The 26,819-nt window shown below is 53.6% G+C and overlaps 1 protein-coding gene across 2 annotated transcripts in view; it reads right to left on the bottom strand.

Moving 5' to 3' along the window:
• SHANK2 (SH3 and multiple ankyrin repeat domains 2) overlaps positions 1-26,819 on the bottom strand; it is a 669,064-nt gene that overhangs the window by 182,223 nt on the left and 460,022 nt on the right. For both annotated transcript variants that reach the window (XM_063670714.1, XM_054438629.2), the window contains 2 exons: positions 14,317-14,399; positions 12,572-12,696 (listed from right to left, as the gene is read on the bottom strand). In XM_063670714.1, the coding sequence (XP_063526784.1) occupies positions 12,572-12,696; positions 14,317-14,399 (208 nt within the window). The remainder of the gene's footprint in view (positions 1-12,571; positions 12,697-14,316; positions 14,400-26,819) is intronic.

Here is a 26,819-nt window from a genome sequence, read left to right as displayed (position 1 = left end):
AAAACAGTGCTGGCACACAGTAGGTGCTCAAGCAGTGCGAGCATTTTACACAGTCACTGCCATGGCTGTTCGGAGTTTTATGTGCAGTCTGTATCATGCTGCTCAGCAGTTAAGCTTTTGTTGGATCTGAGCTCTGTCTTAACAAAAGGGGACAGGACCCCCTTCCCTCTGCGGTCCTTCTGCCCAGGTGTATGACGAAGGTGGTGAACTCGGCACTCATTGAACACCCGCCCATCCCACCCGGGATGGGGACTCTGAGGTGTGCGTCAGCAGTTTCAAGAAACACAGAATGACCACATGACCCAGCAATTCCACTCCTAGGTATGTACCCCAAAGAACTGAAAACGAAAACTGGTACAAAAACGTTCATGTCGACATTATTCACAACAACCATAAGTTGGAAACAGCCCAAGTGTCCCTGAACTGGTGAATGGATAAACTAATTGTGGTCTAACCACGCAGTGGAACATTATTCACCCACAAACGGAAGGTAGTACGGACACATGCTACCATACGGATGAACCTAAAGCACATGATACTGAAAGAAGCCAGACAAAAGGTTGCCTAGAGCATGATTCCGTGGATGGAAAATGCCCAGAACAGGCAGACCCAAGACCGAGAGGGGATGAGTGTTTGCCTGGGGCTGGGAGGGAGATGGAGAGTGAGTGCTAATGGGTTCGATGGTAAATTTTATGTTCTGTGTATTTTACCACAATAAAAAAGACATACCCAAGTGAAAAAAAAAGTGTATAAACACATGACAAAATGTATTACTAACAGACACATATAAAGAAGTAAAATTCCACAGAGATAAGCCTTGTTATGCGGACACTGTCTCCTGGTGGCAGCATCCCTGGTTTTTTCTTTGGCTTCTCTGCACTACCAATTTTATTTGTGTCTGACATGATTTACTCAAAACACAGTGAAATAATACTAATGTAAAAGCCGGCCATCAGGCAGATATGGGGGTAGAGTTTATTCAAAATTTCCCAGGAGGAGGGGTACACATTCCCCCTGTAAACCCCTCAGGATTCCAGTGGGCCTGGGGAGAGAAGGCTGGCACCTTCCAGGGAAGGGCTGGCCTCTCACACTCTCTGTGATGTAAATGAATCCACCCCTCTACCTCCATCAGCTTTTCAAGTTCAGGCCCTGATGGAGATGGGGAAGGGGTTTGGGAGGAAGGAGCCCCTTGTCCAAGATGGAAGTTTTATCCTGGCTGAGCTCTCCTTGGTGGTGCCTTCCTTTCCTTAAGGAATATTTATTGGTGGCCTGTCATGTGCTCGGCTCTGGGTGGTCCCTTATCTGACAGAGTATGTGCAGGAAGTGACTATGGCAAAGGGTTATGAGTGGGCATCACAGGCAACTTTCAGGGAGCAGATGCAGGAGGTGCCCTGATAAAGCAGGTGGAGGAGGCAAAACTGTGGGCAAGTGTCTGGGGACAGGAGGGATGTGGCCCATTCTGGAGACCAGGGAGAGCGTCCAATGGCGACGTCTACCACCTCATTGGCCTGGCACACGTGCCATCTCCCCTTCTCACCCATATAACCCACTCCTCCGTCTGCAGCCCCAGCCCTGAGGGTGCTGAAGGAGGTGCACATGCCCAGGATGGCCCCTGTCTATCTCCATGACTCCCTAGGTCCTGCCACGGAGACTGAACACAAAGGAGATGCATGGGAAAGTCTGCTCCATGGGACCCATCTGAAGATCCTGGGGAGAGGGAAGTAGAGAACTTGCTCGTGGGTGACTGATTTTGTGACCACAGAGGGGCTACCATTCTCAGGGCTCCACAGCATCAGCTCTGCCTCCCCTTCTCATCCCACTCTGCTTACTGTTAGCGCACACACACCCTAATTCCCAGGGCTGACAAACTCCATCAATTAAAAGATCCTGTGGGGCACTTAGCACAGGGCCTTCCTCCAGTTCATTTGCCAGTCTAACCACTTGTATCATGAAACTCCCCGCAAAAGGGCACCAAAGGTGAAGAGAAATCAATGCTAACAAGGGCCTGCTGAGCACACTAGGAGGTGGGCAGTGGGTGTATGGGAGGGAGGAGGGGGGCAGGTGGAGAGGACCCAGAGGCACCAAAGGGTGCATCAGAGGACCTGGTGCCAGCAGCTTCCAACATGGAGATGTCAGCCCACTATGCCTCTTGCAGCCTTCGCTCCATGTAGCCTGGGGCTGGGTGTACAGCATCCACACACAGAAAAAGATGGCTGTAAGATTACATCCCAATGATCTGGGACTTACCTGGAGCATCAGACTGACACAGTGCAAAAGAAACAAGCTTTGGAGTCAGCTTAGATTCAGACCTCCCTGGAGGGCCCTGGGCAGGCTTCTTAATCTCTCGGAACTGTGCTGCATGCTGGCGATGTAGCAGAGACCTGGTGGTCAGCAAAGTCTCTGGCCCACAGGGAATGTTCCCTGAGGGAGGTGGATAGTAAGTCAGTCACTAACACGGGAGATGTATGATTCCTATGGTCACAGAAGCACATGGTGTGAGTGTGAGAGTCAAGGTAACCTGAGGGTGCCAAGAGGGGCCTCTCTGAGAAGGCATCATGTGAGCTGAAACCTCAGTGGTGAGGGGAGTGGGGCTCAAAGCAGATGCAGATGGACATGGCAGGACACAGCAGATGCTCAACCATGTTGGCTCCTTGGCCCCTCCTTGTGGAAGAGATTTCTCCATCAAGTAGATGAGACTGTCACTAAGTAATGAGCCTCTATGCCCAGAAACTCCAAGGACACAGGGGACAAAAACGAAAGGTGCAGGGATGGAGGGAGGGGACATGCTGAGGGCTTCCTCCAGACTCCTGAGGAAGGCTGCATCCAATCCTCCCAGCTGTCTAGTTCAGCACCCTGCAGAGAGCCAGTGCCCTGGAGTGGTTCAGCACCCTGGAGAGAGACCATGCCACACAAGGGTTCAGCACCCTGGAGAGATCCAGCAATGCTCTTGCCCTGTGCAGCTGTACAGCCACACACATTTGTACCTACCTCACTAACATCCCAGGCCCCCACTAGACCAGCCGGTCACCCCCAGCTTCATAGCATCTGATCACTCTCCAAATCCACCTTGAACATTCCTGACCCCCTAAGCTTTTGCTCAAGACCTTCCTCCTCAGTTCTGCCTGTAGAAACCTCACTTACCCATCAAAGTCTGGAGCCAACACCATCTTTCATGAAGCCCTTTTCCTGATTTACTTTGGGGCCTTCACCACACTCTGCTTTTTGCCTACCCCTTCTAGATTGTGTGTTCCTCAAGGAACTGTGTCTGATTCACGTCTTTCTTCTAGCCCAGTACCTGGGAGGCAGAATGTATGCTTCAGAAATGAATGAGTGAAGCTTCAGAAGTAATTTTTACAATTGCCACCATTTGTTGAGAACTCATGATGCCAGAAACTGCTACATGCTTCACACACACTTTTATTTACAGTTTGAGAAACTGAGGCCAAGAAATGAGCAACCTGCCCAAGTTCACACAGTTATCCAAGTTCACACAGTTAGGAAGAGGCAGAGCGTGGATTCAAACTTGGATCATACGGCACAGCCTGTACCCTTGACCGCGGCTCCTCTCTGCCTCTCTCCAACCCTGTGTGCTGCCATCTGCCAGTCCCACGGCATCTGAGCACAGCGGCCATGGTCCCCTGAAGTGATTCTGAATCTTTTTATAGCCTGAAATTGAAATCACTGATGCTTCAAATTAGAACCCCAAAATGAACGAGCCAAGACTTCAGATTTGCAGTTACCGAGCTGCCCGCATCCACCTTCTCAGCAAGATTCCTGGGCTGCTCCTCAGCCCGAACCACCTGTTCCCAGTCAATATGGAGGACAAAGAGAACGACCTCTCCAGGCCCAGAAGGCCACGTGCAGAAAAGGGATCCAACCTCCCCACCATCCAGGGCTCCCCACAGAGCACTGGCCTCTGCCTGGGAGAAGAAAGACCACAATGCATTAAGCCTCAGAGAGCAGACCCCAGTGCTGTTGGTCTCAGAGACTGAAGACCCCCAGTGGTATTAGCCTTAGAGAGTAAAGACTCCCAATGCTATTACCCTTGGTCAGTGGATCCTGATGACACGGTGAGAAGCCACTGAGCTGCCAGGACAGAAACACCCCACACTCAAGAGGGATACAGGACAGACCCTGTTTGTCTTTGGTGTGAATGCAATGAAATATTGGCCTTGATGACCAAAGCACCAATGTGATCCTAGCTCAAGAATTCAGCAGTCACCCTGGGTTCCTGCTAACATCAGCTGGTGTTTGGTCTTTAACTTGATTATTAAGTAGCCATTCAAAACCATTTAAATAAGAGCAGAAGAAATTTTGGGGATGGGGTGGAGAGTTCCTAGATTGGTCATCAGGTCCACCAGCAGGACATGTGACAAAGTCTCTCACAATACCCCAAAAGGCAAGCTAGAGAAAGGTGAGCTGTGTGATGTGGCTGAACCACTAGACCCAAGGGATGCTGGCACCAGGCAAACCACAACAGGGCTCTGGCCTTAGCCCTGGGATTTGCTGCTAGAGGGCAAAGTGGGCATCAGGAACAGGAATTCCAAGGTGATCTAAAAGCCGGACCCATGCCAACAGAGAATTGTACAGGCTGGTAAGTGCTCTGGAAGCAGCGGTTTGAGCCAAAGGAGGAGATATGCCTGCCAAGGACTTTGGAGGCTGGCGGGTGGGGTGGGACAGGTACCTGTATTAGCGACGTTCCCCACAACAGAGGCACAAGGAAACCATGGCTCATGTACTCTTGGCTGGAAGTGTCTGACGTACTTGGCACATGGTGGGTGTGCCCTGTGACTGCTACATGCTTCAAATAATAGTGGTAACAAACATCCGTCATTATTATAATATTATTATCCTCATTTGTTCAACTAATAGCCACTGGTTTCCTCTTCTGAGTCAGGCATCATTAATGATGATGAAAGACAAGATGATAATCAATGACAAATACTGACTGAGGCTGGGTGGGGTGCATGCATCTTTAGTCCCAGTGCTCCGGGAGGCTGAGGTGGGAGGATCATTTGAGGCCAGGAGTTTGAGACCAGCCCAGGCAACAAAGCAAGACTCTGGCTCTATAAAAAAGTACAAAAGTCAGCTAGGTGTGGTGGTGCGTGCCTGTAGTCTGAACTACTTGGAAGGCTGAGGTGGGAGGATCTTTTGAACCCAGGAGTTCAAGGCTGCAGTGAGCTGTGATTGTGCCACTGCACTCCAGCCTGGGCAACAGAGCAAGATCCTGTCTCTAAAAAAGAAAGTTGATTGAATGCCAGCCCTGTGCTCAGCGCCTCTGACCAGCAGTCCAGTGCTGAGAGCCCAGTTCATCTCAGGTGATTCTGCTACCGTCACAACCACCCATTTTATCAACAGGAATACTGGGACCCAGCAAGCATAATGACCGATCATGCTGAATCTGGACTTCATTTTCTTTTTTCTTTTCTTTTTTTAAAATGTTTTGCAGTTTTTCTCTTACCTTTTTTTTTGTTTTTATTTATTTATTTATTTATTTTTGAGACAGAGTCTCACTCTGTTGCCAGGCTGGAGTGCAGTGGTGCGGTCTTGGCTCACTGCAGCCTCTGCCTCCTGGGTTCAAGCGATTCTCCTGCCTTAGCCTCCCAAGTAGCTGGGAATACAGGCATGCACCACCATGCCCGGCTAATTTTTGTAATTTTAGTAGAGATGGGGTTTCACCATGTTGGCCAGGCTGGTCTTGAACTCCTGACCTTGTGATCCATCCGCCTCGGCCTCCCAAAGTGCTGGGATTACAGGCTTGAGCCACCGTGCCCGGCCCATTTTCTTTTTTCTTTCTTTTTTTTTTTTTTTTTGAGATGGAGTCTCGCTCTGTCACCCAGGCTGGAGTGCAGTGGTGTGATCTCGGCTCACTGCAAGCTCCGCCTCCCAGGTTCACACCATTCTCCTGCCCCAGCCTCCCGAGTAGCTGGGACTACAGGCGCCCACCACCACGCCCGGCTAATTTTTTGTATTTTTAGTAGAGACGGGGTTTCACCGTGTTAGCCAGGATGGTCTCGATCTCCTGACCTCGTGATCCGCCTGCCTCGGCCTCCCAAAGTGCTGGGATTACAGGCGTGAGCCACCGCGCCTGGCCTGGACTTCATTTTCTTTCCTCCAAGTAATATTTAACTCTGAAGCTGTGGGGATTGACCCTTGAGCAGCGAGCTCTAACAACTGTTCTTCACACCAGCTTGGTTGCAAAGTCAAACATGCTAGAGGCCACCTCACATTTCTCAAGTCCCATTTTAAAATACCAGCCCAAGAAACATTTTTTTTTTTTCAAGACAGAGTCTTGCTCTGTTGCCCAGGCTGGAGTGCAGTGGCGTGATCTCAGCTCACTGCAACCTCCCCCTTTCGGGTTCAAGTGATTCTCCTGCCTCAGCCTTCCAAACAAAAAAAGAAAGAAAGAAAATGAAGTCCATATTCAGCATGATCAGTCATTATGCTTGCTGGGTCCCAGTATTGTTGTTGATAAATTGGGTGCTCGTGTAGAATCACCTGAGATGAACTGGGCTCTCAGCACTGGACTGCTGGTCAAAGGCACTGAGCACAGGGCTGGCATTCAATCAACTGGGATTAACAGGCACACGCCACCATGCCCAGCTAATTTTTGTATTTTTAGTAGAGGCGGGGTTTCACCATGTTGGCCATGCTGGTCTCGAACTCCTGACCTCAAGTGATCTGCCTGCCTTGGCCTCCCAAAGTGCTGGAATTACAGGCATAAGCCACCACACCCGGCCTTACGAGACACTCCCAGGGTCTCCGAGGAAAACACCAGGGCATCCCTCTTAGCATCCTGACTTAAATACAAACCACAAGTATAAAGCAGATCCACGCCCTCTCTCGTGCAAGTATTTAATACGAGGAAAAAGTAATTAGCAAACTCGAGCACCACTTTTCAAGGATGAAGGATACTGCCACCTGCTTTAACTGCAAGGGAAAACCTATTTGGAGAAATTAACACAAAAATGAGATTGGCCACTTCAGGGCCAAGAAAACAATCACAAAAACCATAGGCGTCGTCAGAGCCCTGCAGCAGGCAGGTAAGGAATGGCCCCGGGAAATTAATTGATGCCCAGGAAGGCTTTTTCCTCTGACAACAAACAGCACTATCTGTGCCAACGGGGCTGGACATTTGTCTCCTCTGTGAGATAACTTTCTTCTAAGACACACTTTCCTATGTATGAAATGGATACTTTTCAAAATATGAATACTTCGATTCTAGGAAATCTGAGAGAAACATCTGAAAGAAAGAGAAAATAACACAATCTCACCACCTAGGGGTTAATATTTCCTTTCCTTTTTGTTTTCTGTTCTATGCCTATACTGGGGAAAGGTGGTATTAGATGATATTGTGCTAATCATTTTGATTCTGCCTTTCTCACTAAGTAGAATGTAACCTTTTCTGGTTGGTATTAAGAGCTCCTTGTAAACATCATTTTTAATGCTTTCTTATGAATTCACAACAGATGTCCACTGCCACTGAACCACTCTCCCATTAGCCCCGCCCCCTCCCTGCCCCAACTCCTTGTTTTTGCCACACAGTAATTGCTACCTGGTTTTTTTTGAGACAGAGTTTTGCTCTGTCACCCAGGCTGGAGCGCAGTGGCGTGATTTCGGTTCACTGCAACGTCCGCCTCCCGGGTTCAAGCGATTCTCCTGCCTCAGCCTCCTGAGTAGCTGGGATTTCAGACACGCACCACCACGCCCAGCTAATTTTTTGTATTTTTAGTAGAGGTGGGGTTTCATCATGTTGGCCAGGCTGGTCTCAAACTCCTGACCTCAGGTGATCCACCCGTCTTGGCCTCCCAAAGTGCTGGGATTACAGGCGTGAGCCACCACGCCCGGCTGATTTCTACCTGTTTTTTAAAAAATTATTCCCTTAGCATGGATTCCTAGATGTAAAATTCCTGGTTCAGCTTTATGGCTCTTGTTACATACTGCCACATTGATTTTGAAAACATTTATGGCAACTTAGGCTTTCCCCCAGCAACATATGAGTGCAGTCATCAGCAAGGAGTACAGTCACAAAAAAGTATCTGCTAATTTGAAAATAAAACAGGCACCTCACTGCTTTTCTTTTTACCGTTTGCCCATTTATACATAAAGCACATCAAAGTGTTGTTCAGGCGTCTTTGAGCCATGACATTACAGAGTCTGACAGTGTGAGTTGGAATTCCACCTTCTCCACTCACCAGCTACATGGCCATGTAGTTACTGCACCTATGTACCTCAGTTTCCCCATCTGTAAAATGGGGAGGAACACACATGCTGTATGGATGACTGTGAGAGTTAAGTGGGGCCCTGCAGGGGCTTGTAGGGCTTGGAGATCCACCTCAGCTACTATAAACAAGGACACGGGCTTCTTGGGACATTTGTTGCAAATGTTGTTTGCCCTCTGCCTGCCTGCTGTTGAGTTGAATTGTAAGGATGTCTCAGATACACGATATTTTAGATCACAAAAGTCATTCAAGAAACAACATTTAGGTTGTCAAACAAGGGGTTTGTGGAAGACAGTCCTAGTCTTAAGACTAGGAGATTAACACAGCACCTGCTTGTGTTTGGGTCGAGGAGACTTTAGTTGGCAGGCCACATCAAGAGGCTGGAATGTCAACTTGGGCTGGGCCAGTGGGTCATCATCACCTTGCCTGCCTGTTGGGACCCCCGGCATCACCACTGCAGCTTTCACAGATGCCCCAGCTCTCACCTCATGGTTCTGATTCAGGGCATGTGGGCTGGAGACCAGGTTTCTATAACCCTCAGGTGACTGTGACACCCAGCCAGGTTTCACTGAGTGAGACCTACAGTGAGCCCTACATGACATCAAAGTGGCGTCCCCACCTCCACATCTCTTTACACACTTGATGCACTACCATCATCCGGGAACCACCCACATCCTCCTTAGCACATATGGTGAACTTCAGAAGCAACCTCTGATCTCTCCAGCCCCATGTTGTGGGAGTGAAGGGGCCTAATCAGGGTCATCTCAAAGAGACAGCACACAAAGTCTTTAGCAAACTCTTACGGCAGGCTCACTCTCCCTTGAAACTCTCTGGTCTCAGCTTCCTGACAAGCTTCAATCATTATGAAAACCAGTTTGGATTGGGTTTCCTGTTGTCACCAGAGGGACGTGGGCCTCTGTCACTCCTGGCTGGTGGAGGCCCCATCCTCACCTCTGACCTGCATAGAAAGAAACACCTGCCTTGCTTCTCTCGGGGGCTGTCACTGCTCCAAGCCTCGGCCTCAGCCTCCCCCAGCAGGTCCCACGGGCATTCTCCGCAGGGGCATTCAACTTCCCGCTGCCCTGCACCCCCACGGCCTCTGAAATCTCTCTGTCTCCTTCTCCCCTGGGCTGGCTGACATTTCACAATCTGGGACGGCTTAGTGTCACTGGCTATCCCGGGAATTCCGGCACACTAGCTGATCTGAAATGGCAAATCACACCATCCATGGAGCCACTGTGATCAAATGTCCCTACCCGTGGGACATCTGCTTATCTTTCACATCCACCTCTGAGGTGAAACTTTTATTATGACACAGCTTGAGTGATAACATCTATCTGTCTCATGAGATTCCCAATTTGGAGATAGCTCAAAGCCTTTGATTGTGGTTGGTAGGGTCAGGGGGTGGTCAACCAAGGAACAAAAACAACAGCAAAAGAACAAACTCTTCCCAAAAGCTTAGGTAGGAGATAAATAAATTCTACAAGCTAAGTACTCAAGAAAGTCATGCACAGCAGGAAACCATGACAGGCACCAAGGCCGAGAGCCGGATGGCCACGTTGGGGCATTCTCACAAAGATAACGAGGGAAAACGAAGTTCTGGAGATGACCAAGACGTTAAAAGTCAACATTCACTTCAAAGGGTGCCCCTTGGTCCAAAAGTTCAAACCGCGGCATGCATTTTTAAAGAGAAAATAAAAATCTGTCACACTTTCAAGGTTCTTTCAAAATAGCAGAGAGGAAGGCTTGCCAAGGGCTGCTTGGGGTAAGGAAGACAAAATGCCTGCATTTCGGGCAGCTTTTCACGTGGAGACTTTGCACCTCACCGAGAGCTCAGAAACCCCACTGACTCTAGGACTGGCTGCTCACCAAAAAGAAAATTCACGTGAGACACGTGAGGCCATTTCACACCATCCCTCCAAGGTCAAAGCTCTTCACCGAAAATAGAGAAACATGGTCTGCTGGAACAAACATGCACCTATTAGGCTATACAAGATTTTAATATTCTGGTGGCAAAATCCAGTCGCTAGGAACACAACTCAATGGAATTCTCAGTCTTAAGCCCCTAGAGGAGAATTTCTGAGTCCCAGAGGCAGCTGTGGACATGAACTGGGAGGAGCCAGGATCGGGCAAGGGTCCAGCTGCCTGCGCCTTGCACCCTCATTAGTGTATGACTGGTGTGGAGCAGACTTGTAGGGCTGTGGAGGGCCCAGTGCTCCTTGGGTCATCTGTGATAATCATTATGCAGGCGCAGCCCTAATGCATCTCAGGACCAGCCATTCCTAGAATACTGAAAGTCAGAGGTTACCCAGAATATAAAACCTGCCCCAAAATGGCAAATCTATTTGCATATCAGAGGTTAAAAGCAATGTCAAAGGAGGTGCTTAGAAACAGAAGTGTGGAAACTCTCAAAGCTCCAAATTTCCACAAAGGCTTCAAACCGACAGGACAGGTCCACCTTCTCAGCCCCACCCAGGTGAGCGCTGCAGCCACAGACAGCAACATCTTCTAACCCACTGCGGCTCCACTCACCAGGCAAGTGCGGGGCCCACACACGTGCCTCAGCAGGCCACGTTTCTCTTATTGATGAGTTTATCCAGGAAACAGTCCAACGAGCTGAACAACGGGGGGTGTTCTTGCATCTGCAGCCCTCTTTTATTATTGAAAATCAAGAACCAAGAGTGACCTATTTCAACACCGCCCCCCCCCAACCCTGCCTGTCACACGTGCACACACTCTTACACCACCTATAGACTTCAGCTCTGCTGCTAGGCCCAAGGCCACGCCCCCCCAACACACACACACACACAGACACACACACAGACACACATACACACACAAAGGGGACTCACATCCCAACTGCATCCTACAGAGGATGATTCAACCCAGGCCCTCTGCATTTCCATGAAGGTTACAAATCGAGTTAGCCCACGAAGCCATGGTGGGCTCCGGTCTCCGTCAGTCTGGTGGTGCACCCGACAGTTTCAACACACAAGAGTCCAAATAAGCTCATTTCTCATTCAAACCAGGTTCTGATTGGTCAATAATAATTTAAATGCATCTTCCAACAAATCAAAGAGATCAACATGAGGCACTCAGAATAAGTTTAAGCACCTGCTCCATTTTACCTAGCTCTCCAATAGTCTCTTCCCTTCTGACTTTCCATTGCCCCCTAATAGTCCTGAGGATCTCTAACGGGATCACCAGCAGAATCATAGCATGAACAGCAAGCTTGGGAGCTTAGGCCTGATTGGGAGAAATGATCGCGGGTAGCCCTCACACCAGGGGTGGAGATGTGGGCTCCTCGTTTACAGAACGAATGTCTGTCTGGCCGGCCCAATGGCAGGGACCACCACATGGCTGGCTGGATGCCACGTACCCACCCCTTCCACCTGCATGTGGAGTTCTGATGTACACGAGGCTGGGCTCAGGGTGACATGGAAGAGCACACGCATCCAAGAAATGCGCACTCCCAGCGAGGACCATTCAAGTCTACGGAACCTTTAAAATATCATCTTTTTCAACCGTAACGTTCTTTTCTTCTTCCTATTTCCAAAGAGTCACATGTTCCTTTGCATAACAAGATTAAAAGTGAACACCTAAACTCACAAAAAGGCCAGGTGATCAGATGTACTGGAGCCTCCGAACCCCTTGCACACCCCAACGTGCCAACCCTAGGGACTGTTTGCAGAGCCAGAGCACTCACACCTCTATTCTCTAAAGGAAGAGAATGCTCTTTCCTTTTCAGTACCAGCAAAAGTTCATTTTCAAAGCATCTGAATTCCTAAGTTTCCTTTTTGCACCATCGACACCAGCCATCCCTCTTGCCTGGGCTCCTTGGTCTTGGAAGGCCATTGTCCATCTGATGGGGTGGTTACCACAACCTGCAAATCTACGAGCTCTTAGCCATCAATGTTACAGACCTCACGCCAGCAACTGCCACACAAGAGTGCTTGCCGACTCACCCATAGGACACAAGAAGGGAGGATGACTCCTCTTGGTGCCTATTTATAGAGTCACAACTAAACCACCCACAGGTCTGAACATGTCCCCAACATCATGGTGACCACATGCCTCCTCTTTCCACCTTCTACTTCAAGACCAATGACCAAATTCCACAGACTTTTCCTCCTTCCAATGGGTTACAGCCAAGGCCTCCAAGACAAGCCCAACACCAGGTCCACAGGCAGTGGCACCCACGGTGGGAGAAACTGACCAATGAAAGTTCATGGTCGCCTACACAAGCACCCCCAGACTGGGCCTCGTGGCTATGCTGCCAGGACTACGACCCTCTCCCTGAGAGTCGGCGCTCTCCCCAAGCAGAAAAATACAGACAACTGTGTCCCTACCTCAATCAAGAAGTCCCCAGTCCTTAGTCCGGCTTGCCATGCCACCCCACCTTCATCCACAGACTCCAGGTACTGTAGGGCTGGGAACGCCGGTGTTGGTGTGAATTCTTCAATGGGTGTGTCAGCTGGGAAGACAAGCAGCACCTGGTTACAAGCCTGGGAGATGTTTTCCAAGTTCACATTGCCTGACCTCCCCACGGGACCCCGGGAGGAAGTGGGCCCACTCATCTCCCATCGCAGGTGGCTGGTCCAGGCCACCTCTCCTCAAGGAAGGGCTTGAGATTCATATTCATGGGTTGATGCAACTCAAGCAATGAAGTCAACTGCACCTTGGGGCCGCCATCATATTTCTTGACCTTTCTGCTGAAACCACAGGATAATGTGCTCTGTGGTACATGTCTACACGCCTGTCATTTTCTTTAAAAGCATCAGTGACTAAACATTTTCGGTTCTAAAAATGGAAAAGTTCCTCCCCTGCCACACAGAGCTACAGAAACACCACACTAAACCACTTGCCAAATTTACATCTACGTAGACTCGCAACCAAGGGAATTCAACTTGGAACGCGGACGGAACATCACGCTGACCCAGTGGGTGGCTACAGATTTGGAATCTGCTCATGAGTCCTCTCTACAGGGAGTCCAGGCCTCTGTGATCACTCTGTGTGACCAGTGTCCCTGGGCACTGGCGTGTGTGTGTGTGGGTACTGAACCACCACTGCCCAGCACAGTGAGGCTTGGCTTCTGGGGCCCCACACAGCTGCCAGGTGCAACTCCAGGGCAGGAGATGGACTTTTCTAGGGAGGCATGAGTGGCCGGGGGTGGGTGGGTGTGGAGTTAAAGATTCCAGTAGGGGGAGGGGAGAGCAAATCACACAGACAGGCGTGGACGCTCTCACAGAGACAGATGCATCTGCTCTTTCTCTCTCTGGACAGCTCGCTACGGAGCTGCCTGAGTCTGAGGCAGGTGGGCATGCCAGCCCGGGAGGAGGCCTCCTGCAGCACAGGTGCGGGACCCCAGCACAGTGCGTAAGCCCCAAGATGAAACTTCCACATGGCTGAGCCACACACGCAGTGGGTGGACGTCCCCTCTCACGGGGAGGCGATGCCATTTTGTTTTCTTTTGGAGGGGAAGCTGCGCGTGCAGGGTGGCTGGCGGGTGCACCGCCATGGACTGCATCCCTGAGCCTCCCACAACGGGCCACGTAACGTGTGTGCTGCCGGCTCAGTCCATGGCAGAGGGGACCATCTTGTCACATTTCCTTTGCAAAGTCACCTTAGAGGTGAGCACACAAATGCCTGCCGCCCTTGGAGCCAAAGCCCACTCCCAGAATGGGGCAGTTTCTAGGTGCCTGAAACTCAGGCCCGGGCAATCCTGGGGATCTGAGACCCGGAGCTCTGAGAGCAGCCACAGTCTGGCTCAACTAGAACACAAAATATTGACCACCCCATCATTTATAAACAAAAGGTAGGAGGGGGCAGGAGGGAGAGAGAACCCATTCAGAACAACATCATCTACAGAAAATTAAAAACATTCCTCAAGGAAGCCCTAACGTTTTCTGAGTAAGGCACAATGTGAAAGAACATGGTTGTCTAGCAACCGAGTGCCCCCAGGAAAAATGCTTATTTAATGCTTATTCCTGAGCTGGGGAACGTTTTTCATGCAGGCGTATACACACACACACACACACACACACACACACACACAACATGGGAACACATTCAGGCTTGGAGCGGCTGCTCTTACCTTTGGCCCCTCGAAGCACGAATCCAAAGCCCTCATTGTCTTTTTTCTGCAGGACCACCGTCTTCTCCTCAATAATGCAGTCACTGTAGAGAGAATTCCGGGGACAGCGACCATTATTGTAGCCTGTCATCATCACCGCGGCCGCTCCTCCGCCGGGGACGTTCATCATCATAGCCAATTAATCACCCCAGCTCGCCAGATCCTGGCAGCATGGAGGAAAGGAGGCAGCGAGGGTGCAGAAGGAGCGAAGGAAGAGGGGGGTGGCTACCGGGATAGGCGAGCGTGGCACAATGAGACTTGCAGGGTGGGGGCAGGCAGAGCCGGAGCCAGCCGGAGGAAGGAGTCATACATGGTGGGGCGGCTGCCGGAGGGATGGCTGAGCTGGAGGCTCAAGGGGGGCTGGCCAGGACGCCGCCCAGGGCAAAGAAAGTAAGTGGCCCGAACGGCGGCGGCGGCAGCGGCGGCCTCAGCAGCGGCGGCGTCGGGAATGAGCTCCTCCGGCTTGTCCCGACCACACGCATCTTCCAGGGAAGCCCGGGAAAATCAGCCAGAGGAGAAATGAGGCAGCAGTTTTGTTTTGCTTTTCCTTGAAGGGGGTTAAAAAAAAAATCAAATCCTATCTGCTCCCCGCACGAGCCGGCAGCAGGCACCAGAGACGCAGGGACCTGCGCGTCGCATCCAGCGCCCCCTCCCTCTCCCGTCCCGGCGCCGGCGGTGTGCGGCAGGCAGGAGCCCCCACAATCATCTGACGAGCCCACAGTGCGCCCGGCGGCTGCCTGGGCGTCATCCCGCGCGAGCATCCGCAGGCTGGGCTGGGAGCGGGCGGGGAGGGGGAGCGGCTGGGGCTCTCTCTGCATCCCCCCCTCCAGCATCCCCCCGGCCCCTCTCTCTGCATCCCCCCCTCCAGCATCCCCCCGGCCCCTCTCTCTGCATCCCCCCCTCCAGCATCCCCCCGGCCCCTCTCTCTGCATCCCCCTCCTCCAGCATCCCCCCCAGCCCGTCTCTCTGCATCCCCCCCTCCAGCATACCCCCGGCCTCTCTCTCTGCATCCCCTCCTCCAGCATCCCCCTGGCCTCTCTCTCTGCATCCCCTCCTCCAGCATCCCCCCCAGCCCCTCTCTCTGCATCCCCCCCTCCAGCATCCCCCCCCAGCCCCTCTCTCTGCATCCCCCCCTCCAGCATCCCCCCGGCCCCTCTCTCTGCATCCCCCCCTCCAGCATCCCCCCGGCCTCTCTCTCTGCATCCCCCCCGGCCCCTCTCTCTGCATCCCCCCTCCAGCATCCCCCCCAGCCCCTCTCTCTGCATCCCCCCCTCCAGCATCCCCCCCGGCCCCTCTCTCTGCATCCCCCCCTCCAGCATCCCCCCCAGCCCCTCTCTCTGCATCCCCCCCTCCAGCATCCCCCCGGCCCCTCTCTCTGCATCCCCCCCTCCAGCATCCCCCCCAGCCCCTCTCTCTGCATCCCCCCCTCCAGCATCCCCCCCAGCCCCTCTCTCTGCATCCCCCCCTCCAGCATCCCCCCGGCCCCTCTCTCTGCATCCCCCCCTCCAGCATCCCCCCGGCCCCTCTCTCTGCATCCCCCCCGGCCCCTCTCTCTGCATCCCCCCCTCCAGCATCCCCCCCAGCCCCTCTCTCTGCATCCCCCCCTCCAGCATCCCCCCGGCCCCTCTCTCTGCATCCCCCCCTCCAGCATCCCCCCCAGCCCCTCTCTCTGCATCCCCCCCTCCAGCATACCCCCGGCCTCTCTCTCTGCATCCCCTCCTCCAGCATCCCCCCCAGCCCCTCTCTCTGCATCCCCCCCTCCAGCATCCCTCCCAGCCCCTCTCTCTGCATCCCCCCCTCCAGCATCCCCCCGGCCCCTCTCTCTGCATCCCCCCCTCCAGCATCCCCTCGGCCCCTCTCTCTGCATCCCCCCCGGCCCCTCTCTCTGCATCCCCCCCTCCAGCATCCCCCCCAGACCCTCTCTCTGCATCCCCCCCTCCAGCATCCCCCCCGGCCCCTCTCTCTGCATCCCCCCCTCCAGCATCCCCCCCAGCCCCTCTCTCTGCATCCCCCCCTCCAGCATCCCCCCGGCCCCTCTCTCTGCATCCCCCCCTCCAGCATCCCCCCCAGCCCCTCTCTCTGCATCCCCCCCTCCAGCATCCCCCCGGCCCCTTGCAGCCTGGGAAGGTGGCTGGTGGGGGGTTTGGGGGGCTCCCTGGCAGAGGACTCAGGACATTTCTGTCTCAAAGCCCCTGAGGACACTGGCCCCCTCTGGGGATGATGAATTCATTGCTGGGGAACTGGAGGGGGTATGCGGCTGCCCCTTTGAGATGACAAGCTAATGCCACACTGCTTGCCTCTAGCCATGGCATTTTTTTTTTTTTTTTAAGGAAAGAAATCAAAAAAGCTCCAACTTTGCTCTAGCGGCCACAGAGTCCTCTCGCTTTTCCTGCTGGCACTTGCCACATGACCATCCAGCCCCCAAGGCACCCAGAGTGTGTGGGACGGTGCACTGCTCAGTGAGCCTCCAGGCTGCGGCTCAACTGTCCTCCACCCCCACCTTCTGGGTGGCCTGCGGGGGCAGAAGGGGAGTGAGACGAAGGCTGCCGGCACCCCATAGGATTCTGCTACTGCCCGGAAGTTAGTGGGGAGCTGGGAAGGCCTCTGCGGAGGGGAGTGGGGAAGGGAGGGAGGCAGCGTGGAGGGAGGCCTCTGCAGGGTCTCACGGGGCTGTGTGTGAGCCTCGGGCGTGAGGAGAAAGGACACCAGGCCAGGGGCCCAGCCGGAAAAAGCTGCAGATGGGCCCTGAGGAACCCACCAGGCCCCAGTCCCACAGGGGCAGTCCTGGGGATGCAAATTTCAAACAAGGCCACGTGCTGACAGACTCTTGGTCCCAGAGGAGTGCGGGTCAGCTCTGCCTGGCACCAGCACCAGGTTCACAGTCTACAGGAAGCACAGGGCCCCAGGTGTAGCCAGCTGGTGACAGCACACCCTGGATTGGGGAGCCCCGGGGAGGAGGAGGGACGGGGCAAACGTGGATGACAGGGCTCAGCATCCTGGACAAGGGACGAGAAGTGACCCCTCGATCCTCCCATTTTACAGATGAGGCTGGTGAGGCTCAGAGAGATCAGAGGACCCAGCTAGAGAACGCGAGCTCTTCTCACCACTCCACACACCCACCCCCGACAGCATCTGAGGGTCGTGCATGGAGGCATGCTGGGGTGACCCTGTCTTCCAGGAATAGCCCAGCATGGATGATAGCTTCACAGCCGAAGACCAGGACAATCCAGGTGACTGGTCACTCCCGTGTTGCAGCTGGGAGGGGGATTCTGGCCCCTGACTTTCCTTCCCCTGCCTCCTCCCCAGAGACAGCCTGCTAAGTGCAGGGAGGTCCACTCTGGGGAACTTGGTCACAACTGTGAGCCCCTCTTGGCTCATCCCTGGAAGCCCACTTACCCTGCTCAGGGCCACACAAAGGCTGACACATGGTCAGAGGTCCAGGACACTGGGAGCCTGGGGGTGAGGTCACATGGTTATTGTGGCCTTTAGAAAATGATGGGGCTCTTTAAACCTCAGTTTCCCTACACAGCAAGAGTGGGTAAGAACAAACCTACAGGCCTCTTGGGATCACCATGGGGTCAGATGAGGCCATGCCATGCTGGTGTAGTGTAATAGGAGGCCTCAGGCCGCTGTCCCTGTAACGGTTGTCATTAACCTCCAGCAGGCCTGGTAGTCGGCCAGGACCCTGCAGCCCTAAGGAGGCTGAGTGGGGAGAGCTGGGGCTCTACTGCCATGGATTTAGGGGTCCATGAGGCATTGATGAGCAGACCCTCTACCAGGCCCCTCAACCTGTCTCCACGGCCCCCCACAACGAGAACACAGACTTGTGTCCCTCATGGGAAATGCCTTCTAGTCACCACCCATTTTCCCTCTGAACTCCTGAAAGGGGAGTCAGCCCACCCTGGGAGTCAGCCCACCCCGGCCCCATGCCTCACTCACAGCCGGGCAGGCGCAAGCTGTGTGACCAGGCTGTGTGTCTCCTGTGTCTCCTTCATGGAAGGTTCTCTAAAGGCCAAGGCTGCCAAAGCCAAGAGCCTCTGCTCAACCCTGCTGTGCACCTGCTCTCTGCAAGAGGAGCTGCTGAGGGTGACCACCTCCCTGAAACCCTGGAAGGATGATGCCAAACCCTGGGGTCTGGAGCTCAGGGCCCTGCACTCTCCCTGGGGACACATGGGCTGATCAAGTCCATCTCCACCCAGCTCCAAGGGGAACCTGTCATGCGCTCCAGGCGTGCTCACTTGCACTGCTGGGCAGCTCCTCCTGCAGTGCCCAACGCCATCCAAACCTTGCATCTCCAACATGACCCAGACCACTTCCTGACAACATACCCTGCAACGGGGAACTTCTTAGGGCCAGGGGGGCTGCCCAGACACTTGCTAGCTGTCTCCCACAGACTACATAAGGGCAGGGGCATTCCAGTGTGGCAGGTGGAGGCACAGGCTTTGGCATCACACGGAGCATGGTTCAAATCCCAGCTTTGCTTTGACCCCGAGGTCACCGACCTGCCAGGCCCCAGAGCCTGCTCTGCAAAATGAGAACAACAACAATAAGGTGCACCTGATGGGTCTTGAGCTCATCGTCCATCCATGCCTCAGAACCAGCCCAGGCAGGCAGCATATGTTCATAACTCTAACAGTTATGAGTGGGATCCCTGTCTGCATATGCCACCCTCTCCTCCCCGGGACTCCCTTCCTCCTATAGGGACCCCTCCGATCTTGACATCCAAGGCTAAAACCTTTTCAGTGATTCCTAATGCACCCGAGAACTTAGTTTTTTAAAATTAGAGATGCGGTTTTGCTCTGCCGCTCAGGCTGGAGCGCAGTGGTGCTATCACAGCTCACTGTAAGTTTGAACCCCAGGCAGTACATGATCCTCCTACCTCAGCCTCCCAAGTAGCTGGGACTACAGGCACACACCACCATGCCCAGCTAATTTTTAATTTTTTTTGTAGAGACAGGGTCTCACTGTGTTGCCCAGGATGGTCTCAAACTCCTGGCCTCAAGGGATGCTCCCTCCTTGGCCTCCCAAGGTGCTGGGATTATAGACATGAGCCACCACACCCTGCTCCATCTGAGAATTTTCTAGCCCACACTTGTAACTGTGCAAAGATCTTGCCTCAAGACTGTAATGGCCCTGTCCTGTTTACTCAGTAAAACACCAAACTGCTTAGTCTCTGACATTAAGAAGGACTGTTTCTAACTTCTCTTTCCTGCATTGTTTCAGGATCTAAACAGCCCCTACTCCCCACCCACCATGACCCCATCTCACTTTCACTCGCAGACAGACATGGGTTTGAATTTCAACCCAGACATTGACCACCTTGACTATTTACAGCCTCATTTTCCTGACCTGCAAAGTGGGGGAGAAACCTCTGGCTTATAAGTTTTAGGAGGAGCAAGTGAGGCGATGTCCAGTGAATGCCCCATGAGCAGGAGGCTCCCTGTAACCAGGGGAAGCTTCTCTTCTTAGCATCCCCATCCACCTTCTTGAGCTGGGTGACCCTGGAGAAAATGTCGCCTCCGAGCTTGTCTCTTGGCAGGGAGGGGACATTTTCTACAGGGTCAATGGGGGCAGTGACCTCATCCTGCAGACCACCCCAAATGCCCACAGCACCCCGCATAGGCCAGGTACCCCATGTGTGCCCAGAGGGGAAGCAAAATGGGTATGAACTCAAGTCAGGAACAGAGCAGGGAGAAACGGATGTTGGGTGGGAGGTGGGCGAAGGATGACTACAGGGTTTCGAGTAAAAAGGCACCAGGACAATCCCCGGATTCCTAGTTAAACCCAGAGGGCAGACTCAGTGCTGCAGAAGACCTACTGCATGCACCTAGCTTGGCCCAGGAAGTCAGAGAGGAAAGAGAAAAGGCAGCCCCAGGCCCTTAGAAACTTTCAATGTTTTGGGGAATTCATGAAAAGCAATGGGACAGTCTAGAAGAGTCATTCCTTGAAAGGAGCTGCAGTCGCTGTGTCTGAAAGGTGGAACTTGGCAGCACCCCCCATCCTCATGCAATCAGACAGGCGGGTCCTCACATGCAGGCCTTAGGAAGGGGCCTTTCTGGAGACAAGAAACCCTCAGAAGCTCCTTCTGCTGGTTCATGAATCTAAAATCTATCCCAGGATGACAGCTGTGGCTGGGTCCGGAAGTTGTGGCATTGAGTTCTGTGTGCTGCCCTAGAACTGTGCTGAAGTCCCTGTGAACCAGAGTCTGCCCTGACCTTGGCCCCTGCCATCCTGCCCTGCCCCTGCACCAGCAGACTCACTCTCCACATGCAGCTGAGATGCACTGCAATCCAGTTTCATGGGGAAATGACCGAGGTGCCTGCACGTTCCCCACGCTGCTGTTGGGACAGCCTTCTCCAAGCCTGTCTCACCCCCAACCTGCTCACTGACCACGTGCCTGAAGTAGGCACTGTGGGCTCCTTGTAAGCAAATGCCATGCACTGATCCTCCGAGTATCTCCATGCAACACAACATCGACCCGTGCTTATTGATTGAACAAAAAATGTAATCCAGCGGCACACTCTCCAAATGTTTTCTGAGCTAGGTGGAAGGGCACTTTGACATGCCCCATATGTACCCTCTTTTGCCAACATCTGCCTGCAGCAGGAGCTGTGGAAGGTGAAGGGGGTGGGCAACCAGCCCCACCAAGTACAGCTGTGCAGGTTGTGCACTGTACAACTATGGAGGAAACCATTGCCATCATGGCCACCACAGCACAGGTACTAATGGTAATTTCGGCACAGAGGGAAGAAAAATGTCTTAAGGAAGGGGTAAGCACGTTTTTCTAGTTCAAAGAAAGATGGGGTCTAGGCTGCCCTGGCCATGCTGCCATGGAGAATGCAAGAGGTATCCCTATGGGAGCCATACTGGCTTCCTAGAGACACAACTACCTCCATGTTGATGCCCTCCTGGGATCCACATGGAGGAGAGAGCATCAAAGGTTTGCCTGTTTCTGCTCACCCACGGTCCCACTGTATGCTGCAAGAGAGCTTATGGAATACACTTGGAGCACTTAGCACCTTGAAGCAAGACAGGAGGGCTGTGGAGACCCAGGGATGGCCAAGCAGCAGGCCCCAGAGGTCTCTCCCTGCTGGCAGGCCTGAAGATGCTCCTGGTGTCTGCCTCGCACGACCACAGGTGGCCACACACCCTGTGGCTTTTGGCAGTGGCCTGTGTTCCCTTTCTCCCAGTGGGCGCCATGACAGACTCACAGGGAATGCTGCACTTTCCCTGGTCCAGCGGGCAGCAGGTGCCAGCGATGACAGTTGGCGTTTAGGATCTGTCAGTCACTTTAACAAGCTCCCTTGGCAGCAGCACCTGATCGTGGAGGCGACGTCCATTTGGAGGCACAGGAAGCCAGGCCTGAGCTGGCCCAGACGTATGGGCCTGAGGGGCTCTGGGTGGCTCTGTGTGCCTCCCCACACATGGGGTGGATAGACATGGACATTTTAACTCTGAACACCAGTGTTATTGGGGTAGACCAGATGGCTTTACTCATAGCTCTCGGGATCCCAGCTGGGTCGGAGGCCCCGTCTGCTGACAGCTTTAGTTCTTCCGTGATCAGCTGGGACTGGGTTTCAAAGTTCAGAAGTAACTGGGGCCAGTGTCAAGCTGCCGTGTAAATCAGTGAATCAATCCAGCTGTTAGGTCCCGAATACCCAGAGGATCAAGGGATGAAGTGGGTGCTGGGCATTTAGGAAGGAACAAACCAGGCCCAGTCTGGTCCTTATAGAGTTGTCTGGTGTGGTCAGTTGAATGGTGGCTCAACCCACCCAAAAAGATGTGTCCAATTCCTAACCCCCAGTGTCTGTGAAAATGACCACACTTGGAATTTGGGTCTTTGCATGTGTAATTAGTGAAGGGTCTTGAGTTGAGATCTTCCTGGATTTAGGGAGGGTCCTAAACCAATGACTGTGTCCTTATGCGAGAAAAGCAGAGGGAGGTTGACACCCAGAGGCAGCGCAGAGGAGGCCACGGGAAGGTGGAGGCAGAGGCTGGAGTGATGCAGAGGCTGGAGTGATGCAGAGGCTGGAGTGATGCGGCCCAGCTGAGGAGCACCGAGGACTGCAGGCGAACAGCAGAGGTGGAGGAGGAAGACCCTCTCCTGGAGCCCCCGGAGGGAGCACGGCCCTGCTGTCATCTTGGTTTTGGACCTCTGGCCTCCAGGGCTGTGACAGGTAAGTGACTTCTCTTGTTTTGAGCCCCCTAGTCTGTGGTGATCGTTACAGCAAAGGGCGGGCAAGCGAGGAAGATAAACATCAATCCACGGTCACAGAAACATGTGCCTTTAACAGTGCAGGACGTGGTACTGTGAGAACCACAGGGGCACCTGGAAGACTTCCTGGAGGAGGAGGACTGAAGTATACATAGGAGAATAGGTTGGGGGACTGGGGAGGGGACAGAAGAGAAAAGAACATTCCAGACAGAGTGGGGTTGGAAGGTAGGCAGTCGGCCCTGATGTCTGAAGGGCCGTGATGAGGCGGGAGGGCAGGAGCGGCTGACCACACGGGGCTGCAGACGTTGGCTGCCTACTCACTCAGGGCAGTCTAGGGACACAGCTTGGCGGTGACGCACAAGTGCAGGTGTCAGCAGGGCCCCGGCCACTCACGCTTTACCCCAGTTTCACCCATGAGGGCTAAAACGGCAGAAAGGCTGTTGCCCTATGGCTTCTCCTGGCGTTTTTTCCGGTGAGGCCCGAATCCTTCTGGAATGACTCAGGGTCAACTTGCACCTGTGCCAGGAACTTCCATCCAATGATCATGCGTCCATCTGAACAATGCACAAGCACGAGTTGGCTGCTGCTGGCTGAGGAGGCTCCCTGGCCATCAGCGTGAACACAGTTGTGCTTCTGCCTAGAAGCCCTGGCTGTTCTCTTAAAGCGGCTGTGAGTGGTCTGTGGGGAACGGTGGACGACAGAGTTCCCACCCCTGCCTCTGTGCAGGGTGGGGCTTCCAAGGTCAGGGTGGGGCTGAAGTGACGGTGGTCCCTTTGGCAGGGGTTGGACATTGGATGAGGCACTGATGTCGGAACGTGTGCACATGTGAGGTCCAAGGTCCAAGGCCAGCAGAGGAGGGGGCTGCACATCCGAGCACTCGGTGGGGGTTGCTGCACATCCCAGCACTGGGTGGGAAGGCGGAGCCGGAGCAACCGACCCGCCCCGGGTGTGCGGAAGAGGCCTCCAGAGCCACCGGGCAGGAGGCAGCGAGGCTGTTTCCACAACCAGGCCCTACAGGTCCAGACTCCAGCTGTCTCCAAGGGTTTCAGGGACCCCCCAAATGTGTCTGCAACCCGAAAAATAAAATTCACCGGCTCCAAAATCCAAAGAGCAAACAACAGTGCGGTTAATCTCTGTTGAATTCAGCATCTCTGAAATTTAACACGGGGTCAACGTCACGACCCTTTGAAGCTGGTATCCATAAATGCATCACTTCATTGTGTGTAGAACCACTCGGGAGCAGGTGTTCGCATCTTGCAAGAATCCTTGGGTGTGCCGATGACAGCTGGGGAATCACAGGAGCTGCTGGGGAACGATCAGTGTATCACTCACGGCCAAGCAAGTTCAAAGGCGGAATGATTAAATCACTTCTGAATGTTTTTCATGGCAGAAAGATACATTGAACGTGGGCTGTGGGTGTGATGTCTGATCAGATCCAGGCAGGGGCCACTGGAATGCAGGGGGGTGGAGCAAGGCCCATGGAGGTGGGTGGTGGGACCTGGGAGAGTCAGGAAGGACTCCCCACAGAGAGACTGGGTGGTGCGTTTATTGCCCCTGAAAGTCCTTCCCAGAGCAGCTGGAGCCAGGAGATCTGCCTTCTCCAAGGCAGGGAAGGGCCTGAGAGCAGCTTCGCTAAATCATTCCTGGTGTAATCGCATTTCAGTGGCAGGGCCTGGTGAAGGCAGGAACTGGAGCACTATATTAGAAAGAGGATCCTCCAGGGAATGGTAATGGCAGTGGATGTCCTAGAAATTTCCCGGCTCTGCCAATCAGGAAAGATGAGGCTAAGCAGAGAGCTTTCAGCAGTTCCGTGGGGGGTGTTGAGGTGAGGACCCAACAGGTGTCCTAGCTCAGCGGAGATGCCAGCTCGGGCGCTTTGGCCGCTGTGTGCGGGCAGCCAGCCCAGCTCACCGTGGCAGAGCTGGCTGCAGGGCAGCACAGAGGGCCGCTCTACAGGTGGGACAGGCTGCGGGGGAACAGGAGGGTTTCCCTGTCATCTGTCACTCCCAAGGGGGATGGGGGAGCTTCTCAGCCCATGACCACAGTCGCAGCTGCTCCCAGCATCCTGCTTCCTGGTTGGAGAGTTACAGCGTGTGATGCTGCTCTCTTGCCCTTCCTGCATAATTCACAGGGGAAATGATGCCCAACGCCCAGTGCCATCCTGGTGCCTGAGTGACAGCCCCGGCCAGCCTGCTCCTGGGGAGGCCATTGCTGTTTCCAGGGCAGGAGGTGATGACTTTGGGCAATTCCTGCACGGAGGGGACTCCTCCTGGCTCCCGGGAGCCACTCTTGCCCACGGGCAGGGGGCTGCATCGCTTCACATGGCGTCAGGAGGGCAGTGCTTCTGTGCTCATGCAGCCCGCACACCCGCGCCCAGAGACGTGCGCTGGCGGAAGCCATTTCTCAAATCGGCAATTATGAAAACGCCCTGCCCGGCGCTTATTATGACTATTTTCCTCCTCATTGCTGACATGATAAGCAATGCGAGTTTTTCCTAATAGAAACAATAATGTACAAAGAACTTGATTCAAATTAAATTGTCTCATTACTTTGTAATAAATCATCCACAAGTGTTTCCTAAGCACTACCAGGCATGTTACCTGCCAGGAACGGCTGGCGGAGGAGACAGATACGGCTTAACTGCGCTCATGATCATGACGGGATGTGATCAGCGCTCCCTGCCGAGATGAACGGAAATGTAATCTAGGAGGGAGAATGCCGGCCTTGGAAGCTGAGCACCCCAGTGGAACCCCAGCTTCCCCAAACCAGCGCCGCACATCTGGCCAAGTTCCTCAACCTCGTCGAGCGCCAGTATCCTCACCTGCCGACTACAGACGTCAACCGCAGCCTTGAGACCACAGTGGGGCGGGAAGCTCCTTGTTTAAAAGCCCCCTGGCCAGGATTCAGCACGCAGCAGGGGCTGGAAGGCTATTAGCACATGAGAATGCACCTTAGCATTGCAGAACTTGCTTCATTATGGAGACCTTATGCATAAACAGATATTTTCACCTGCCCCCAGGTAAGACTCTCCTACTGAGATCAGCAGAGGCCTGCCCTTGGGTGTCCTTCCTCATATATGGAGAGCAAGACACACCTGTGTGTTAGCAAACAAGGAGAAAGTCCCCACACTGTGTGTGTCTCACAGGTGGGCGGGTCTCTGCACACAGAGCTGTGGGCAGACGGGACAAGGGCAGGGGGCCCCCAAGCAAGGGATGCCAGGATGCCTCCCCATGCTTCCAAAGCTGGCACGGACTCTGTGGTGCCAGGCAGAACACCCAAGTGCTGGCCCAAACCTGAGGAGCTGTCCTGAAGTGAGCTCTTTCCTTCCCCCACAGCCAACCTGTCTGCAAGTACCATGAGTATCTCTATTCTGAGCCCACTAAAGAGTCTCCTCTGAATTCACTCTTTATGTAAAAACCTTAAATCACACTGTATCTCCACCACTTAAAATACCCCAACAGATCCCCACCATAATTTTCTTTTTCTTTTTTTTTTTAGACGGAGTCTTGTTCTATCGCCCAGGCTGGAGTGCAGTGGCGCGATCTCGGCTCACTGCAACCTCCATCTCCCGGGTTCAAGCGATTCTCCTGTCCCAGCCTCCTGAGTAGCTGGGATTACAGGCGCCCACCACCACACCTGGCTAATTTTTGTATTTTTAGTACAGACAGGGTTTCACCATGTTGGCTAGGATGGTCTCAAACTCCTGACCTCAGGTGATCCACCTGCCTCGGACTTCCGAAGTCCTGGGATTACAGGCATGAGCCACCGTGCCCAGACTTCCCATTATAATCGAGAATAAAATCCAAATTCTCCACCATGGCTAAGACCTTTTGTGATCTGATTCATGCCCCTTCTCCTCCTGACTCCTCCCATTCCAGCCATGCTGCCATCCTCTCTTCCTCCAGCAGGTCACACTCATCTCCACACAGTGCCTTTGCACTGCCTGTGCAATTCCCAGGATGCTGCTCCAGGTCTTCCCGAGCCGGGCTGCTGTCCCTGCAGCTCCTCTGGGTCACCTCCAGAGATGGGCCTTGCCGCCTGGTGGCTGCCGTCCTCCTGTGTCCCCAGCCCTCCAGCTTTTCTCTCTGCTTTGCTTTCTTCTGGCCAGTTACTATGTTTGAAATTGTGATTTGCTTGTTCACTCATTCGCTGTCTGACTCCCCCAGTAGCACGTGAGTGCCCCCGAAGGCAGGATGGTTCTGCCCACCACACTCTGCAGCCTTGGACGGCGCCAGCCACTGGTGTTATT

This window comes from Pongo pygmaeus, chromosome 9, assembly GCF_028885625.2.
Source record: "Pongo pygmaeus isolate AG05252 chromosome 9, NHGRI_mPonPyg2-v2.0_pri, whole genome shotgun sequence".
In the NCBI taxonomy this organism is placed as follows: Eukaryota; Metazoa; Chordata; class Mammalia; order Primates; family Hominidae; genus Pongo; species Pongo pygmaeus.
The sequence above is the reverse complement of the archived record's forward strand: the minus strand, read 5'-3'. Positions and strand labels throughout refer to the sequence as shown.